Below are 21,220 nucleotides of genomic sequence, written 5' to 3'. Positions count from 1 at the left end.
AGTGCAAAATAATCCACGATTGTTAAACTTCGCGGGGAAATCAGCCAAGCGGCACAAATTAGCATGAGGTGAGAAAACTGTACAATTTTGATTTAACCGATAATTATTTGGAAATTGTTAATTGATTAAATAACCTTTACTTTATGAAACAACCGAAGATATCTATTACTTCTTTTTTTTAAATTGATAAATGCAAATTTCCATATTCATGAGCAAAACTGTGATGTCATTCCGCGCAGAAACCTCAATGTAACAGCTATTTCAGCACAAACAGTTGTAAGAATTTTGATTATATTGTTGTCATATATTTTCTTTTCTTCGGTGATTTGTTTCTGTGCAGGTACACGGCAGTTAGCCAATGAGCAATCAAAAAAACAAAAAAGCTTAAACTGAACAGTGTCTTTCTTATTAAATGACATCACAGCAACAGCGCCATCCGTTGTCTTGAAAATCATGTAAAATTTTAACAGTTTTAAGAAGTGCGCTTTTCAATAAAATTCGCCAAAACGGTATGTCAAATAGTTTTTCTACATTTGAGAGCAGAAGAAAGTTGTACAAAATGTGTTCCTAAGAAAACAATTATCGCACAGACCCTTGAATGAAAGGTCGTATGGGTGCTGTATACACCTGTTCAACATTAGCGTTCCAGAGTCGCACCAACTAATTTAATCCTAAGATATTAATTCGATATTAAAACTCTGAAATAGTTAGAAGCGACTTCCCACGCAGGTCGTCGAAAGATCAATCAGGGCGAAAGAGCAGCTAGTGTTGCTGTATTACTCAACGCCATGTGGACGAGCTTGCGGACCTACGGTTATCTCTTGTCGGCATGTTGCCACGTAGTTGTTATGACAACCCCCACTAGATTTCGACATATTCGGACATGACCCTTTTCTCATTGACCACTTTAATTCCCAGTACCTTTAATCCAACAGCGCCACCTATAGTGCCAGATTATGTCCAGTATTGTAGCATTGCATGCACAGCCTCCCCCAATTCACTAGTCTATGGAATATCCCCTTGCACAGCAGGGGTATATTATATGCGAGCAGATTGAGTGATTGATTAAACAACGAGACTGCGTCTTGACCTCGAGATTCTGACCATTCTGCGGGCACCTTCTATTGTCGGGTCTTCGGTAATCCGTTTTGAAAACCAATGTCGGGTTTTATAAGATATCTATGTCCATTGTTGTATTACAAAAACAAAGGTATCCAGACTGACCAATCAACAGTTTAGTCCAGATTTGGAAATGAAATGATGTAATGTTGGACTCTGATTGGCTGGCGTGTGGGGTCGCATACATTTGCATGCTTAGATGTGTCAGACGTTGGACCGGAGACAGAGGGCTCCGTTGGACAATGGGTGATACTCAGACTATCAACTCACCGGGGTCGCAAAAAAAAAAATCGTTACTGGCTAAATTTCAAGACCCCCCCCCCCCGGTCTGTAACCTGGACCAGACCCTTGTGCCAGACTTTAAGAAATGCCATTGAAAAGTCACGAGCAACAAAATTAATGTTGCTTCTACCCCAACTATAAAGGGCCGACATTTGCAACTCAGTGTAAGATACCACCAATGGGCCAGAGGTGTTGGAATCCCCATTGGAAATCTAGCACCCAACGGTTGGTAGTCGAATATACACTGAAAAATTGCCTGGGTTAATTTTATCAAAGAAAGGGTGAAAACTGGAACCACCCAAACTTGGGTTGTTCTATAACCAATTGTTTGGGTTATAATTATGTTAAATCAACCAAAAGTTGTAGTCATACAAAACCAAATTAAATTTGGTCTTGAATGACCACAGGTTTTGGTTGAATTTAGCAGAAATTCTAATCCAAACAATTGGTTATAGAACAACCCATGTTTGGGTAGTTACAGTTTTCACCCTTTCTTTGGTAAAATTAATCCAGGCAATTTTTCAGTGTATATTTACGCAGAGACGATGTGATATTGTCTATTTTCCGTTGGTAAGATGAAATGTGGTCCCGTTGACGTGACAACAGCTCGCTCCCTGTGGTGTCATGTAAAATGAAAACCAGCGTCCCCGATCGTTGTAAGATATTGGAATGAAGACAAACACCAAAGTCACAAAGAAACCAATAAACGCAATCTGCTTTTAAGCTACAACTTTTCTATTGAAAAAATTCACCTCAAATTGTTAACAATTATTCACTTATCAATTTAAAAAAAGGAAGAGAATAAGAAATTCTTTACAATCAATCCATCAATGTATACGTTTTAAATGTAGATTCAGAAAGTACCCTCTGAGTGACCTTGAACACTTTTTTGTCAAAAAAATGAACATCTTTCGTATCTCCCAACAAGCGTGTACACAATTCTCATTATTACTTTGTCGTTTGAACCACCATAAAACACAGTTTCATTTAAATAAAATTTGATTAAAACAGCAGAGTATTGAGAAGCAAATTTTACATGGAATCAATTTTTGGCAAAATTGAGAGATTGTTGTTCCAATGTTAATGAAGGCATTTTTTCTTATACGTTTTAAATGTAGAATCAGATAGTACCCTCAGAGTGACCTTGACACTTTTTTGTCAAAAAAATTGAACAGCTTTCGAATCTCCCAACAAGCGTGTACACGTTTCTCAGTTTCATTAAAATAAAATTTGATTAAAACAACAGAGTATTGAGAAGCAATTATTACATGGAATCAATTTTTGGCAAAATTGAGGGATTGAGTTCCAATATTAATGAAGGCATTTTTTTCTTATCTACGTTGTCTTTAAAGAAATTAAATCCTGTCGTGGACTGGTCTCACTCAATTCCAGTCCGTCAGGTTGCACTCCGTTATTCGTCCTTCGTTCACAACCTGTTTCAGTACAACAATAATGAAAACTTGTTAGTCGGGCTTAACGGGCGCGATATTGCCCGTCACTTGCCTTATATTAACATTGTGTATTTTATGTTACACTTGTAATTTTTAATTGAATGCATTTATTTTACAACATCATGCAGAACTGCCGAATCAAGACAATTTCAAATACATAAAATTGTCTAGGTAGTTATCTGAGCCCAATTTCTCGACAAAAGAGTCTGCTGTAAATGTACATCACGTAGGATCACTTTATCTCCATATGTGCCTTAGTGTTCAGCGTGCACGAACTCCTTATGAGCTGGCGCGTGTCACATATAATGCATTTGACAACTTCACAAAGCAATAAGTGCGAACTATGTTTACGTTCAGCGGGCTTTTACCGTTCCCGTAATTGGCTTCGTAGTTTTACCTTGATTTGGACCTTTCATGACATTTTATCGAAAAGCAAATTTAATTGAGTGGCTTTAACACAGGGCATAATGTTTGAATTATCTTCTTTTCGTGTGCTTTTAATTGTGTTTATAATTTCAGTACACAGCGGAAACCAGAATATGACTGTTTGGGAATACCCTGGAAAAGATAAGACATCGACTGATGGATGGATCGTCAATCGATCGACTGATCGATATATCAATCCAGTCATCTATCCATCCATATCATGCACCTTTCTTGCTTCAATTGATCAACCATCCGTCATTAATTAGCCCTCAATCTCGCTAAATCTGTTAGGACAATGAAACTCTTAGATTTTGTGTGCACCTTTAAAGAGAAGTGAATAATCATTGTTCTTTTATTTTCCATGTGCCTTTAAGCAAAAGCATTTAATTATTTTTTTTCCATTTCCCGTGTACCATTATGGAGAACTGATTAATTGAATTATTTTTGTCATCTTCTGTGTACCTTTTAGAGGAGACGTGAATTATCAAATTATTTTTTTCATTTCCTGAAACATTTCATGGTCGTTGAATATAGGAAACTAATGACAGAAAAATAAATTCTGAAAGCTAACATGCGAGTGTAGACTCAATTAATATCCCTCTCTGACGTTGCCTCTATAAATTGCAAGATTAAAATAAGACGTACGGAATTCGAGTCGGCACTCTTTCTTCTATATACTCGATGAAGCAATTTGACAAATAAATTGTCTGAACATGTCTGAATTTTTTTCTGTAATAACTGGATGCTTCCTTTAGCTTGCATTTTTCCGTGATTTCAGAAAAACACACTGGAAGCGTATTGATGACATTTCGGGTTTTTCTCTCCCAATTAACAAAAATATCAGGCCGTTGCCTGTCAGACACCGTTATACAACTGTAGAGGGCGTACTCACATTGGTTTACTTGCGGTGTGTTCTCTGGGGCTGGCCAGATCTTCGGGCGCGTTTCGTTGATTTACGTTTTGTTGCTCTCTCCAACCAGCTCATTTCATCTATTTTAATGATTTAAACGTTATTTATGAATTGCACTTTTTTCGTCATAGTGATACTGATGGATGTTTTTGCATAAATGATAAAATTGTTCTTCTGAACACATCTGCAGTAAATACATTGAATTGTGCTCTCTTTCCCCTTGTGTTATTGCTCATCTCATTTTTTTTTTCGAATTTCGATATGAAGCACAACTGCTGTATTGTTAAATAACAGAACATTCGTTGATCGAGAAATGGCTCCACACACTTGACGTGCATGCTTCTTCAACCGCTGCACATCCACTCTGGTTATATGCTTGTCTGCAATCGGCTCCCCCGTCACACATACAAACACTCAGCATGCATTCCCATTACCACACAGTTCAAAGTTTGGTTGGGAGCAGGGTATTAGAGCTGCAACATTGCATGCAAATGTCTTGGTCTGTGGGTTAACAGATGTTTTGGGGCAGTTCTAAGGGGTCGTTCAGGGATGAATCAGTTCTGTTTTGAGGAAAATGTATTGCCTGCGAAGAATGATTTAAATAGTGAATGCGAGACTGAATGGAAAGCCAGTAAAACTCTCCTAGATTGGGGTTACGTGATCTCGCTTTTGAACTCTCGATATTGAACGGGCTGACGAGTTTCATTTTTGTTTACATTCTGGAAAACTGTCAACAAGAGCATCTTCACAATTTTCTACATACTTATTGCGAAGGTTCATATTATGCATTCCTTTGTATGTAATATCAGAATTTTACATCAGTATATTGGTGTTAGAGCGGATATATGTCTTTAGTTTTATTTTTTGCGTCTTGAATATTGATGGATGTTACTACTGAGACTTCTTGCCCTAACATAGGAAGATGACACTTACTGCACCCGTACTCGTCTTCTCCGTAGCTGCAATCGATATAGCCATTACACTTGACATATTCAGGCAGACATGTACCATTATAGCATTCAAACATCCATGGTGGGCAGCCGTAGTCGGGTGTGACGTAATAAGAAGGCTCGTAGGAAGGACTTCCTGTGGTTTTGTTACCTGGGTATAATATGACAAAAGCAATGCATGTATGTTTGATGTTTGTGCTAGGACCTTTGCTGTTTTAATTCAAATTAAACAAAATGTATCAGACGCATATAAGACAATAAATCTGATATATTAAAGGTTTTCCCAGTCATACTTGCATTATTTAAATTCAATGAAAATCTGCTTATAGATGCTGTACTTTCGATACCGAACGCCGTTGGGCTCCATTGTTAAATTTTGTTTAGATTTCCAAGTTTATCAATAGATTTTAAAATTATTTAGTCCAATGTAATTCGCGCGTCTATCATTCTGATTCGTTGAAGTTTCGGAAAATTCGTCTAATGTGGAGATAAGCGTTGAATTGATAGAGGCAAGACATGTTTTATCATTAATTTAAATACTTTGGTGATTCAATTTCATTAAAGGCAAGCTGAAAAGTGACTGTCATAATGTTGCTAATTTCTTCGACGTCGTTAAATCTTCCGGGTCATCTGATATCGTGAATGCTCTATTGTTGCACGTCAGGGTAAATATATGTGCAGAAGACCATGGAATCAGGCGGAACATGTGTGAATTATTGGCGAACTTAAAAAACATTTGCTTTACATGTATCTTAGGGTGTTCTTTGTTCTTTAATTGAGAAACAACAAATGCACAAAAGGTTAACTATTGACCATCCATGCTTTGCAAAATAGTTGTCCTCGAACCCCGCCTGGACGTTACACAAGAAAAGTAAATCTCCACAGTGACGAACTTTCTGAATTTTGATATGCACGATTCAGAATACTACATTCGCCAATTACATCAGCCCAAAATGAAATGAATTGGTGTGAATTGAAAGTCGGGATACATAAATGGAGTTCAACGACGGTCTTGAACGAAATTGAAGTGTGGCGTCATGGAATTTGAATGATTGATGTTACTGGCAAATCCTATATATTAACTTGATTTGCTTTATATTTTAACATACTGATATAAATGGAACAAGTGTGTTTTGGTTGGTTTAGTTTATCGTACGTTTGGAAGGAGAGGTTTCTTCTTGGAAAGAGGATGATCTACATATCCCTTGCGATGATTGATATCGTTCATTTGTTTGAACGTGTAGAATCAGATGTTTATCCCGTTTAACTTGAACTCACCGCATCCAGTTTCATCTTCTTTGTTGCTGCAATCGACAATGCCGTCACATTTCCAATAACTTGGTATGCATTTTCCATCATCGCAAGTAAACTGGTCAGGGTTGCAGCCTTGGCTATATATGGGTGTCGGACCGGCTAAAGAAATAAAACAATAATGTTTTTACTATTTTTCGCCCTTTTCCTAAACTCAATAATATTAGAATACGGCAAATAATTTGATGTGTGTTTGTCATCATAACCCATATCTTTGTCGGAGTTGCTGCAATGGCTAGGTGTTAGGGAGGCTACTGGACATGATTGTGTGTCACTCTTTAATTATTATGTAAATGAATATAATTCATAAGGTCACGATTTTTAACCATTTGTCGAGTCAGAATTCTTTTATCTGATCTGGGTCATTCTGACACGGGAAAAGGTTTCTTTAACTAGACCCTTTTCCGGGTCAAAGAATTGTATCCATGTGTGGGTCAAAATCACCTGTTGTTTGACCAGCAAAACAAATCCACACTCTGAACGATTCCGGGTCAGAATTTCCATCAATATTCCGGGTCAGCTTGAGTGGGAGAGGTCAAGAAAACAATCAACCTTTTCGATCATAGCAAAGCATTCTGGGTAATGCACACAAGCGTCGCCGGATCAATTTAAAAGGGACTCTCCATTTTTGTTTATAATGTCATCATTTGGCAAATATTGAATAAAAGGTTTGCGGTCGGGTGTAGTAAATCCAGGGGTGGCGGTATCTCCCATCTTTTTTTTAACCAGGGGATGGACTTGTGGATCATCCCCCAGTATTTCGTTGTGAAAAACCAACAAGGCGGATTGTATTTTTCGAACTTCCCAACAAACAAAATGTATGCAATAGTATTGAAAAACTTCGGCGGAAAAGTACAAAAGCTTTAAGTGTGCCGTTTTGATGTAAAGGTTGAGGGGCGTAAGTTGCATAAGATACACATCAGAATCATGAACAGCGCACCCTAGTGTCGTGGTGTCCAGCAAGAAAGACCACACCCCCCCCCCCCTTCGCCATTTGCAGCGCAAAAACTTGCCCTGACTTCAAACATTCGCATTTCAGGTTCACTTTCGCGCCGAGTGTGAACCTGTCAATAGGAAGCGGGAAACAGGCGCCTTTCCGGTTGCCAAATAGTACAATCTGTCCATCTATTGGTCGAATGTATAAATATAGAAAAGGGAAATAACTTACGGCACCAGTTCTCGTCTTCTCCGTAGCTGCAATCGATATAGCCATTACACTTGACATATTCAGGCAGACATGTACCATTATAGCATTCAAACATCCATGGTGGGCAGCCGTAGTTGGATGTGACGGGGTTAGGTGGATAAGGTGCATTTGTGGTCTTATTGGCTGGGAAACAAGGAGGATATCTGGTTCAATTTTTAAAGTCGATAAAGGTAATGATTCTTAATTCTATTTCAATCTTCCTGCACCGGAAGGCCACAGTGAATCAACCCACGGACTTATAAGGAAATCCGATTGTTCCATAAATTTACCTAGCCCAGCCCCCAGACACAAGTGGACCCAACGCCTTCAATTTTGTATTGATAATATTCTTATATTGATCAATATTCGAAAGATAGTGAACAATTCCTAGTAAGGCAAGAAAAACTGTAAGATAGCTGTATGGATTAACATTTCCATTTACTGTAAACAAACCCAGTAGAATCTAGAAATCAGGCAGAGAGCATCATAACCAATCGAACAAACCACACCAACCCAAGTATACAACTTGGTCTCTTATACTGTCTTCCTTTGTCCATATAACCTGGCGGGTTATGTTGGACCGATGCACATGCAGGGGCGTAAATCCGGGGGATTGGGGGTAAATGTCTCCCCTCTTTTTTGACCAGGGGATGGGCTTGTGGATCATCCCCCAGTATTTCGTTGTAAAAAAAAACAAAAAGGCGGATTGTATTTTTCGAACTTCCCAACAAACAAAATGTATGCAATAGTATTGAAAAACTTCGGCGGAAAAGTACAAAAGCTTTAAGTGCGCCGTTTTGATGTTAAGTTTGAGGGGCGTAAGTTGCATAAGATACACATCAGAATCATGAACAGCGCACCCTAGTGTCGTGGTGTCCAGCAAGCAAGCCCCCTTCGCCATTTGCAGCGCGAAAACTTGCCCTGACTTCAAACATTCGTATTTTAGGTTCACTTTCGCGCCGAGTGTGAACCTGTCAATAGGAAGCGGGAAACAGGCGCCTTTCCGGTTGCCAAATAGTACAATCTGTCCATCTATTGGTCGAATGTATAAATATAGAAAAGGGAAATAACTTACGGCACCAGTTCTCGTCTTCTCCGTAGCTGCAATCGATATAGCCATTACACTTGACATATTCAGGCAGACATGTACCATTATAGCATTCAAACATCCATGGTGGGCAGCCGTAGTTGGATGTGACGGGGTTAGGTGGATAAGGTGCATTTGTGGTCTTATTGGCTGGGAAACAAGGAAGATATCTGGTTCAAATTTTAAAGTCGATAAAGGTAACGATTCTGAATTCTATTTCAATCTTCCCGCTGAAGTTTTTGCCTTCTTTCATGTCATCCCAACACTGAGTTTGAGGTGTGTCAGTCTCGAATTTCCAGCAACTGAAAATACAGGCATAGCATATGCGTTATGTATTCGTCAAACTATGTAAACATACGTTAGCACTGCTTTAGATAAACGCATCCTATTTCGTCTTCATGGTTGCTGCAATCGACAATGCTTTCACAAAGCTAATAACTTGGTATGCAAGACGCATCATCACAAGTAAACTGGTAAGAGTTGCATCCTTTAGTAGGTGTCGGAGAGGCTACGGGGAAGACGTACATATTGATACATATTGATAAAATCACATATATCTTTGTCGGAGTTGCTGCAATGGCTAGGTGTTAAGGAGGCTGGGGGACATGTATGTCATTCTTCATTTATTTGTCGTAAATAAGTATGTGAACGAATGTAAAACTCATAGGGTAAGTTGATTAACCATTTGCCGGTCCAGAACTATTTTACCTGATCCGAGTCATTCTGACACGGGAAAGGTGTTTTTTTTAACTAGACCCTCTGTCGGGTCAAAGAATAATATCATTGTCCTGTGGTTTGACCAGAAAACAAATGCACATTCCATCAATATTCCGGGTCATTTTGAGTGGGGGAGGTCAAGAAAACAATCAATCTGTTCGATCGTTGCATAGCATTCTGGGTAATGCACACGAGCGTCGCTGGATCAATTTAACGGGGACTCTCATCATTTTCCCTTCAATTTCATCATATTGCAAATATGTTGAAATATCGCGTACAGTACATTTTAGAGCGAGACTGTTGTTGCATAATTTTTTGTCCGTGCGCGGCAAGATTTTAACAATAGCAAGTACCATGCGACGTGCCCTCGACCAATCAAAAGACAGAATCTGAGTGTGTGAAGTGGTATAAACAAAGATGTGCAGCTCACAATAAACCTGTGAGAAAGACGCCTTTCCGGTTGTCAAATGGTCAATCTGTTGGTCAAACTCTACTGAACCGTTTTTTTTTTTCAAATCAAATATATAGGAGTAGTCAACAACTTACGGCACCAGTTCTCGTCTTCTCCGTAGCTGCAATCGATATAGCCATTACACTTGACATATTCAGGCAGACATGTACCATTATAGCATTCAAACATCCATGGTGGGCAGCCGTAGTTGGATGTGACGGGGTTAGGTGGATAAGGTGCATTTGTGGTCTTATTGGCTGGGAAACAAGGAGGATATCTGGTTCAATTTTTAAAGTCGATAAAGGTAATGATTCTTAATTCTATTTCAATCTTCCCGCTAACGTTGTTGCCTTCTTTTATGTCATCCCAACACTGAGTTTGAGATATATGTCGGTCTCGAATTTCCAGCAACTGAAATTAAATGCATATAGCATATATGCGTTATGTGTTCGTCAAACTAAGTCACATACGTTAGCACTGCTTTAGATAAACTCACCGCATCCTATTTCGTCTTCATGGTTGCTGCAATCCACAATGCCGTCACAAAGCCAATAGCTTGGTATGCAAGACCCATCATTACAAGTAAACTGGTAAGAGTTGCATCCTTTAGTAGGTGTCGGAGAGGCTACGGGGAAGACGTACATATTGATACATATTGATAAAATCACATATATCTTTGTCGGAGTTGCTGCAATGGCTAGGTGTTAGGGAGGCTGGGGGACATGTATGTCGTTCTTCATTTATTTGTCGTAAATAAGTATGTGAACGAATGTAAAACTCATAGGGTTAGTTGTTTTACCATTTGCCGGTCCAGAACTATTTTACCTGATCTAAGTCATTCTGACACGGGAAAGGTGGGTTTTTTTTAACTAGACCCTCTGTCGGGTCAAAGAATAATATTATTGTCCTGTGGTTTGACCAGAAAACAAATGCACATTCCATCAATATTCCGGGTCAGCTTGAGTGGGGGAGGTCAAGAAAACAATCAATCTTTTCGATCGTTGCATAGCATTCTGGGTAATGCACACGAGCGTCGCTGGATCAATTTAACGGGGACTCTCATCATTTTCCCTTCAATTTCATCATATTGCAAATATGTTGAAATATCGCGTACAGTACATTTTAGAGCGAGACTGTTGTTGCATAATTTTTTGTCCGTGCGCGGCAAGATTTTAACAATAGCAAGTACCATGCGACGTGCCCTCGACCAATCAAAAGACAGAATCTGAGTGTGCGAACTGGTATAAACAAAGATGTGCAGCTCACAATAAACCTGTGAGAAAGACGCCTTTCCGGTTGTCAAATGGTCAATCTGTTGGTCAAACTCTACTGAACCGTTTTTGTTTTTCAAATCAAATACATAGGAGTAGTCAACAACTTACGGCACCAGTTCTCGTCTTCTCCGTAGCTGCAATCGATATAGCCATTACACTTGACATATTCAGGCAGACATGTACCATTATAGCATTCAAACATCCATGGTGGGCAGCCGTAGTTGGATGTGACGGGGTCAGGTGGATAAGGTGCATTTGTGGTCTTATTAGCTGGGAAACAAGAAAGATATCTGGTTCAATTTTTAAAGTCGATAAAGGTAACGATTCTGAATTCTATTTCAATCTTCCCGCTGAAGTTTTTGCCTTCTTTCATGTCATCCCAACACTGAGTTTGAGGTATGTCAGTCTCGAATTTCCAGCAACTGAAAATACAGGCATAGCATATGCGTTATGTATTCGTCAAACTATGTAAACATACGTTAGCACTGCTTTAGATAAACGCATCCTATTTCGTCTTCATGGTTGCTGCAATCGACAATGCTTTCACAAAGCCAATAACTTGGTATGCAAGACCCATCATTACAAGTAAACTGGTAAGAGTTGCATCCTTTAGTAGGTGTCGGAGAGGCTACGGGAAAGACGTACACATTGATACATATTGATAAAATCACATATAATATTATCTTTGTCGGAGTTGCTGCAATGGCTAGGTGTTAGTGAGGCTGGGGGACATGTATGTCGTTCTTCATTTATTTGTCGTAAATAAGTATGTGAACGAATGTAAAACTCATAGGGTTAGTTGTTTAACCATTTGCCGGTCCAGAACTATTTTACCTGATCCGAGTCATTCTGACACGGGAAAGTGTTTTTTTAACTAGACCCTCTGTCGGGTCAAAGAATAATATTATTGTCCTGTGGACTGTGGTTTGACCACCAAACAAATTCACATTCTTAGATTCCGGGTCAGAATTTCCATCAATATTCCGGGTCAGCTTGAGTGGGAGAGGTAAAAAAAAAAAAACATTATCGATCATTGCATAGCATTCTGGGTAATGAACACGGGTGTCGTCGGATCAATTTAAAGAGTCTCTATTTTTTTCAATTTCATCATTTGGCAAATAGGCATATGTTAAAATATCGCGTGTAGTACATTTCAGAGCGAGGCTGTTGTTGCATTGTCTTTTGGTCTAAACTTGAAATCAGTCCGACTCGGTAAAAATTGGCCGGGTGTAGTTCGTCCATCGCGCAACGGTGTGGTATCACCATGATAGAATATCGTGTTTTATATTAACTTTATTAGGTTGTATGGGTTGACCTTCAAGATGTTCTTTGAAGGTCAACCCATACAACACTTTCCTGGTAATGAGACACATCTAAGGAATGGTCAGTTTAGCCACAGGGTGCGCGTGGGTGGATGCTGCGCTGCACCGGAAGGCCACAGTGAATCAACCCACGAACTTATAAGGAAATCCGATTGTTCCATAAATTTACCTAGCCCAGCCCCAGACACAAGTGGACCAAACGCCTTCAATCTTGTATTGATAATATTCTTATATTTGATCAATATTCAAAAGATAGTGAACAATTCATAATATGGCAAGAAAAACTGTAAGATAGCTGTATGGATTAAAATTTCCATTTACTTTGTAAACAAACCCAGTAGAATCTAGAAATCAGGCAGAGAGCATCATAACCAATCGAACAAACCACACCAGCCCAAGTATACAACTTGGTCTCTTATACTGTCTTCCTTTGTCCATATTTTAACCTGGCGGGTTATGTTTGACCGATGCACATGCAGGGGCGTAAATCCGGGGGATTGGGGGTAAATGTCTCCCCTCTTTTTTGACCAGGGGATGGGCTTGTGGATCATCCCCCAGTATTTCGTTAAGAAAAACCAAAAAGGCGGATTGTATTTTTCGAACTTCCCAACAAACAAAATGTATGCAATGGTATTGAAAAACTTTGGCGGAAAAGTACAAAAGCTTTAAGTGCGCCGTTTTGATGTAAAGTTTGAGGGGCGTAAGTTGCATAAGATACACATCAGAATCATGAACAGCGCCCCCTAGTGTCGTGGTGTCCAGCAAGCAAGCCCCCCTTCGCCATTTACAGCGCGAAAACTTGCCCTGACTTCAAACATTCGCATTTCAGGTTCGCTTTCGCGCCGAGTATGAACCTGTCAATAGGAAGCGGGGAACAGGCGCCTTCCGGTTGCCAAACAGTAATATCTGTCCATCTATTGGTCGAACGTATAAATATAGGAGAGGGAAATAACTTACGGCACCAGTTCTCGTCTTCTCCGTAGCTGCAATCGATATAGCCATTACACTTGACATATTCAGGCAGACATGTACCATTATAGCATTCAAACATCCATGGTGGGCAGCCGTAGTTGGATGTGACGGGGTCAGGTGGATAAGGTGCATTTGTGGTCTTATTAGCTGGGAAACAAGGAAGATATCTGGTTCAATTTTTAAAGTCGATAAAGGTAACGATTCTTAATTCTATTTCAATCTTCCTGCTAAAGTTTTTGCCTTCTTTTATGTCATCCCAACACTGAGTTTGAGGTATGTCCGCCTCGAATTTCCAGCAACTGAAATTAAATGCATATAGCATATGCGTTATGTATTCGTCAAACTAAGTCACATACCTTAGTGCTGCTTTAGATAAACTCACCGCATCCTATTTCGTCTTCATGGTTGCTGCAATCGACAATGCCGTCACAAAGCCAATAGCTTGGTATGCAAGACCCATCATTACAAGTAAACTGGTAAGAGTTGCATCCTTTAGGTGTCGGAGAGGCTACGGGGAAGACGTACATATTGATATCATGGTAAGTAGCAGGACCTGGCGTGGTATTTGGTTGGAGCATGGAGCTTACGGCTCCATGCTAGGACCCAAGAAGTTCGAAACACTGGTTAAAGAAATTTTATAAATAAATAAATAAATATACTCCAAGACTTCAAAAGTACAAGGATGATCGCTCCGTTCGAAAGCAACAGTAGAAAGCACCTGGCGGCCATCTTGCTCAGTTGCTCACCACGTTAATCTTTTCGCAATATAGAGATCCGCGTTCACTTATGCTAGAAGAAAGAGTTTGCCTTGCTCTGTAGACAGTAAAATGGTAAATACGCATGCGCAGTTCTCAAACATCGCCAAAATGAATGATTTTGAAATTGAAGGGTTTGTTTGCAGTTTGATAATTCTGTATATCAATGTGGTCAACATCACTGAAACAATAATTTCTTAACGAACATAATGCTCTATACCTTTGGCATGAAAACTTGTGAAATTTCCAAAAAAAATATCACTTTTCATGAATGATATATTGCTAATAAAAATTTCCAAAACGACGTGCATGATGACTTATCTGAAAAAAATCCAATTTATCTTCAAATTTCAGACGCTTTCAACGACCAACAACTACCAATCTTTTACTGTGGTAATCTCTATGATGAGAAGAAAACTGTACCAAATTAATGGATATATTGATTCATTTATCTATTGCACAGGATGCATGCTAAGGAATCCTGAACACAAATTTGTCATGAGTTTAGAATTTATATTGTGTTATCTATCAACAAACAAAACCTGTATACAAGAAACGGTCATTGCGCTCAAGCTCAAGATCAATCAGCAGTAAACAGGTTTAACTAAAAGGTGAATGAAAAGGTCAAAAAGTGAGAAGATGTTATTGTTTGTTGGTCATAGATTTCACATCCCCAAACACTGAGAGCGCTGTAGGTGTTAAAGAGGCCATGGGAATAATGTGTTATTTCGTTCGTCATTGTTAGCGTCTTGAATATTGATGGATGTTTAATACTGAGCCTTCTTGCCCTAAATGGGAGAGAACACTTACGGCACCAGTTCTCGTCTTCTCCGTAGCTGCAATCGTTATAGCCATTACACTTGACATATTCAGGCAGACATGTACCATCGTAGCATTCAAACATCCAGGGTGGGCAGCCGATCCCATAGGAAGCTGGAACGGACTTCGACCCGCCTACAGTTTGATAAGAGACAAAAAGTGAGGAGCAACTCAGCGTGCGTGGATTAAGAAGAGTGATCACGATCTGGAAATGGTTCGGTACACTTCAGCGATGGCGATTTCTTGGCAAAATGGGGGAAACGGGGACGGGCCGGGGGCAGTAGGAAGGTTCCCTGACCCCATTGTACTTTGGACTTTAAAATGGGGTCTAGTAGCGGTGAATCTTCCATACAATACGAAACTCTGTGTAATCTATGCTAATTGTATGCATGACGTGCGTACGTCTGAGTCCCGCCTCCTAAATTGGAAGTCGCTACGGTAATGATTGCCGGCAACCAGCTTATTGCAAAATGGCAATAGGCCGCGCCACGAATGCACAATTGCAGAGGTAATGAGCTTAGATTTTTTGCTGAATTCGAAAGTGCCTCTGGCAAAAATCAATAAAGAGTGAGAAATTACTGTTCAGTACTAAAACCTTAAAGCGATTTGAAAATAAACAATCATGATGCGCTTGCGCAGAGGTGATCCAATCAATGGCTTTAGATGGGAGGTAGCTACCGGTCCCCATATTTTCACGGGAGGAACAGTCTAGGGGGACAGGAGATGGGGACAGGGGGGCTGGACACCATATGAGGGCGCTGTATAAGATATATATATCTGCACATTCACATAATAATATGGATATGTACATGAATCTATGCGCAATTACGCCCAATTTCTTTCATAATTTTCAATATTCGTGATATAATTTTGAACAAGCAATATCTAACAATAATAATAAAAAAAATGTGTAACATTAATTGGTACGTTTTGGGTAAATCTATATGTGTACTGGGATAAATAACGGGGACATCATTCCCCCGCCCCATATTTAATTGGGGACATCCCCGTCCTACCCCCTCCCGGATCGCCGTCCATGAGTCATTGCAAACATTATAGCATTCACATTGAAATTAATTTGGTAAACAAGTTCCTGCGAGTGATTCTGAAAGTTGTGTTTCCCTTCCTCATCAACAAATTTGATTTTTGCTCTTAATTAATTTCCAACTTTGATGTTTTATTCCAGCCAAAACAATGCTTTTTTTGTTCTCTCTTTTTTAGGAGGGCGGGGCGTCTGCAACCCTCTGGGAAAAAAGGTTTTTTTTGGGCACATACGAGCAAACTGCGTCCCGAGCAGTATCGACACTGATTGTAGGGCGGGAACCAGCCTATGATCGTTCAATCGCCAGTAATGTGAATAATATTAATTAATGATTCACGGACCGATTTTCTTTTTCTTTCTTTTTTTTTTTTGGGGGGGGGGGTTCAATAACTTTTGTATCGCTAGATAAATAACAATTTAGAAAATTAACGATTCTATTTGGGGGATGACACTCGAAAATCAATAGGTGCTTGGTGGGGGCGGGGCTTGGTGGGGGCGGGGCTCGTACCAAACTTGCAATGGGGGCGCTGTTCAAATCCGACGATTATTAACACTGTATCACAGTGTACATATACCCCTAACCAAGCTGGCTCCTGGCTGTTTTGTAAAGGCGGACATAATTACCAGTAAAATTGGGTGTCAGAGCAAAGGGGTTCACTTTTTTTCATGAATTTCTATCGAAAAAAAAATGACAGAGCAGGACCCCGGATCCGCGCCTGTGCATGTCTTATTGCCTCTACTGAGCTATTCCTCCGGTTTGATCACCTGCTGCGTGACATGGGTGCACAATATATTTTACCAAAAAATTCAATGCGCACATGGCTTTAGATGCAATGAGATCCACTTTCTATATCCATCATTTATATCCATTTCATCTTTGACATGTTAACTGTTGAGCTTACCACAGTGATCTTCATCTTCTTTGTTGCTGCAGTCGACAATGCCGTCACACTCCCAATAAGCAGGTATACATGACCCATCATTACATTGGAACCCGCATGCCTGGCTAGGTGCACTAAACTCGTCTGCAGGCAGAAAGTGGACTAATATGAGAGGGCCGCAAGCAAGAGTGTTACGGTAATCAGTTACACGACACGACTAGATGCCAGACTTGCGTTTGTCTTGGTGTAAACACACTCAGGGTGATGGGGCGCCGAACTATTTATTTGACAATGTCTGACTCAGTTGAAAATATATTTCAATAGAACAAACTCACGAACAGTATCAGACATTGCCCAAGCTAATGTCTACCACCTCATACAAACATGAATACAGTGATCAATTCAGTTTCGGAGATATAGTTGAAGGTATCGAGTCAAGTTTCGACCTTGATAACGTGGTAACGTCATGATGACGTCACAATTTTCGTCACATCTTTGGACAAGGGTGCATGTTTCTACAAACTTCCATCTTCGTTGCTTGAACCGTTAAGGAGAAATTCCGTTTGTCCTTATATTCAAGCTTCTTTCGGAATTTCGAATTCACATAACTGTGACCTTCCGTTAACCCGGAAGTGAAGGTCAAGCAGCTTCACATACCCGACATGAAATGTTCATCAAGGCATGATCTATCAGATCTTCGTCTTGTTCCAGTGAGTACATTCCTCCATATAGTGGAGTTTGAACACGATTGTGAACTCGGAATGTGAACACGATTCTTTGATATATTCACGAAAGAACGAAGACAAAGGGTACTGCGGGTTGCCCATTAGGTCTACCCAATTCCAAAGTGCGATGGGGCTGAACCCCCCTCACCCTTTGGTTATGTCTTCTTTCGTGTTCATCTTCCTTTGTGTGTTTTCTGGACAGTCATCATTCTCCGCAGCTTTTCTTTCAAACGGAACATTGCAACTTCAAGTTCGGTAAGTTAATTTGGGCGCCTTAAATCGACAAATAAATCACTTTAATTCTCTAGCATCTGCGAAAGAGAAATATATATAAAGTGAACTTGTGTTTTATTTTTTATCGATTTTGTGTTACTATGGTGACCTGGTAAGGGAGGTTTGCATACCCGTGGAGGTATTCTGTCGTAAAGTCGGTCAAAAGCGATGCCTTGCGAGAATCGAGTTGCGTTAGAGACTATTTATAATGAAGGCTGCGGGAATAATGTGATATTAAGCCTTATAAAAAAAATCTATAATGTCACAAGTAAGCAGAATCTTTTGTATTGCTTACTTAATCTTGTACTCATATTCCCCCCGTTTGTGCTTATGGCATCACCAATGAACTGTATGACTCAAACCATAAGTATTGGTAGAATAATTTGCCCTTTTTACTTTTTTCTTCGATTGAAGCAAGAATCAACAAAATTGCTCAAGTCGTAATTAGAGTGCACGTTGAAGCTATAGCTCAGTGCTTACTTTATACATTTGGAGAAAAACGAGAAAACATTTTGTATAAGTTTTGGGGTCTTGTATCTGGATTCTGTTCCTACTGCAAGTAAAGAGTGTGTCATCGGGCACACTGTTCTACATACCAACGTCAACGCTTGCTTTCTTTCCATCGGAAATATTTCTCTGGTGGAACGCGGTATTTGAGATGAGCCTTATCTTCAATTTGACCCAGATTTTTCTCATTCAATCGAGAGGCATTTGATACTGGTAAACATCAATTTGCTACTTATCTTTGATTGAGTTCACCGAATCTGCGCTATTAATCCTTCCGTACATATTTGTTTTTGAATTCATCTCTAAATCTGTATTGCCCTTTTTTCTAGGAGTGTTAAAGGTTCTTCACATTTGTTTATGTGAAGGACCGTTTGGCAGAAGGTACGATGTTACGGTTGCTTAAAAACAAAAGCAATCACCAGATTTTTTTTACAAGTGTATTTTTCGGGAGGTGTTATGTGCGCTTTTTTCTTGCTCTTGTTTTTCATTGTGGTAATTTCTTGGGTTGTTTTTTTAAGCTGAATTTGTAGGGCCAAAGATGACCAATACACTTGATGTTAGTGACTGTACGTTGACTAACGGCAAAAGCGCCCCCGGGTAAGGCACGCATAATTGACATTTATTCAAGTTAAAGCGGTAGCTTTTTAATTTCTTTTTTCAAGATATCTAAAAATGATTGCGAGATTTCAAGATATCTCGCAATCATTTTTAGATATCTTGAAATCAATAAATCAATTTCGAGTTATCCCTAACTCGATTTCGAGATATCTCTTAATCGATTTTGAGATGACTCGAAATTGATTTATTGATTTCAAGATATCTAAAAATGATTGCGAGATATCTTGAAATCAATAAATCAATTTTGAGTTATCTCTAAATTGATTTCGAGATATCTCTTAATCGATTTTGAGATGACTTGAAATGATTTGCAGATATCTTAAAATGATTTAGAGATATAATGAAATCTGTTAGAGATATCTTGAAATCTATTAGAGATATCTTGAAATCTATTAGAGATATCTTGAAATCTATTAGAGATCTTGGAATCTACTAGAGATATCTTGAAATAGAGATATTTTCAATTATCACATGGATTTCCAGACATCTCGAAATATTCACTCAAAGGCTTTTGAAATCTCAAAATATTTTAAACATATCTTGAAATAATTCGAGATATTTTGAAATGATTAGAGATATCTTGAAATAATAACTTGAGTAATTACCACCTATGCGCGCCATACTCGGGTGTCATGGAAAAAAAGCGAGGAGATACACATGTATTCAAATATGATGATTATACTTAAACAGATATCTTAAAACTCTTCACATCGCATTATAAAAAGTGTAATATTCATGTATTCAGCTGATGCCTTTTATAATAGAGATGGAATTGATGACATATGATTGACTCAAGTGCACTTACATTCGCGAGCTTTATGACGTCGCACGTTCGTTTTCTTGGCTGGACGGGACATGCATACCCCTGCAACATTAACATACACGCTTTGTAAGTCAGTTTGTATTGAAGAATAAGTTATATGATCTAATTAGCGGTGCTTATATTGTCCACATTTTTGAAGGAATTTACTTCTCGGTAACGCTATAATATCACTGATTCGATAGTAATAATAATAATAATAATAGCTTTATTTACAGATGGTAGCCATGTCACCTGATAGTATACACTAATAGGAGGGCATCTATCGTTATTTTAATTAGTGGAAGGGACACTAACGTCAATGCTGAAAAAGGCCCTAGATGATTACTATACCAGCCTACAACGGAAATCACTCAATGTTCCATGGCAAGCACATACCACCAATAAGCACTTGTATGGGAAACTACGGCTAATTTCTGAGAGGCTGAGACCAAGAATGCTGAGATTTGCTCGACACTTTGCAAAGAGAATGTATGAAGCTACCTCCAGGGTTGTATTATGGCAACCCAAACACGGAAAGAGATCAAGAGATCAACCATCTGAATACTACATCAAACTCCTCACTCCTAGCAGAGGATACATGCTTAAGTAGGAAAGACATCACGACCTGTGTGGATAGAGTGGTTGGAGAGCTATCACTGGAGTCATAAGCAAGCAAGCAAGCAATTCAGTAACAACGGATGCGCGAAAGGTTGACTCATGCCTATCCCGGTAAAACAAAGGTATTGCCCTCTAAGATGGTAGCTACGCGTAAGGTGTATAGGCTTTATTCACGAGTCGGCCATATTAAATTGAAAGCGAGGTAAAATCTTCACTTTTGGAACCTGCGAAGAGAATGACAGCAATGAATTTAACATGTGATTAAACATATCCGACTGCTATGTTTGAAGCCACATTCCAAAAAAATGAAAGTGAGGCTTCAAACGCGTAACTAGTCTGGCACCATCCTTTTGAATAGTTTACAATATATTCAGGAAATACGATCAAAAAGGCTTCCTCGCGAATAAGGACTATACAAGAACACCAACTCACCATCAGACGTGGTATACTTATGTCCAGGACACGTTATATAACACATTATTTTAGTCAATTAAACCTATAGGTCATCATGAATGATATTTTATAAATTGCTGACGCTTATTACAATGGTCAGTCGTATTCAAAATTTCAAAAACCGTGATAAACTCACCGATCAGCAGGAGTCCAAAAATCAGGGCAAAGACAAAGCGTGTTGCTTCCATGGTGAAATGATGCCAAAAATGGGCTTGGCAATTCCTTCTAATCCGCCAATATTTATACCTTTTGAAGCATTGTTATCACAA

General features: G+C 39.3%; 1 protein-coding gene across 3 annotated transcripts; it reads right to left on the bottom strand.

The window, feature by feature from the left end:
* Nucleotides 1-2,262: 2,262 nt before the first annotated feature.
* On the bottom strand, nt 2,263-21,220 carry LOC119725923 (sortilin-related receptor-like). 3 transcript variants are annotated; one of them, XM_038197535.1, is made up of 15 exons: nt 21,088-21,220; nt 19,884-19,943; nt 16,977-17,099; nt 15,024-15,167; nt 13,841-13,966; nt 13,444-13,605; nt 11,273-11,434; nt 10,387-10,515; nt 9,986-10,147; nt 8,711-8,872; nt 7,618-7,779; nt 6,417-6,551; nt 5,122-5,289; nt 4,171-4,268; nt 2,263-2,834 (listed from the first exon to the last, which is right to left on the bottom strand). In XM_038197535.1, the coding sequence occupies exons 1-14, from the start codon at nt 21,137-21,139 to the stop codon at nt 4,177-4,179; spliced, it is 1,839 nt and encodes a 612-aa protein (XP_038053463.1). In that variant the 5' UTR covers nt 21,140-21,220; the 3' UTR covers nt 2,263-2,834; nt 4,171-4,176. The 3 variants fall into 3 exon arrangements, with proteins under 3 accessions (XP_038053463.1, XP_038053465.1, XP_038053464.1); XM_038197537.1 differs by lacking the exon at nt 10,387-10,515; XM_038197536.1 differs by lacking the exon at nt 13,841-13,966.

This window comes from Patiria miniata, unplaced genomic scaffold (genome assembly GCF_015706575.1).
Source record: "Patiria miniata isolate m_02_andy unplaced genomic scaffold, ASM1570657v1 HiC_scaffold_19, whole genome shotgun sequence".
Lineage (NCBI taxonomy): Eukaryota > Metazoa > Echinodermata > Asteroidea > Valvatida > Asterinidae > Patiria > Patiria miniata.
This window is presented reverse-complemented; position numbering and strand designations above follow the sequence as displayed.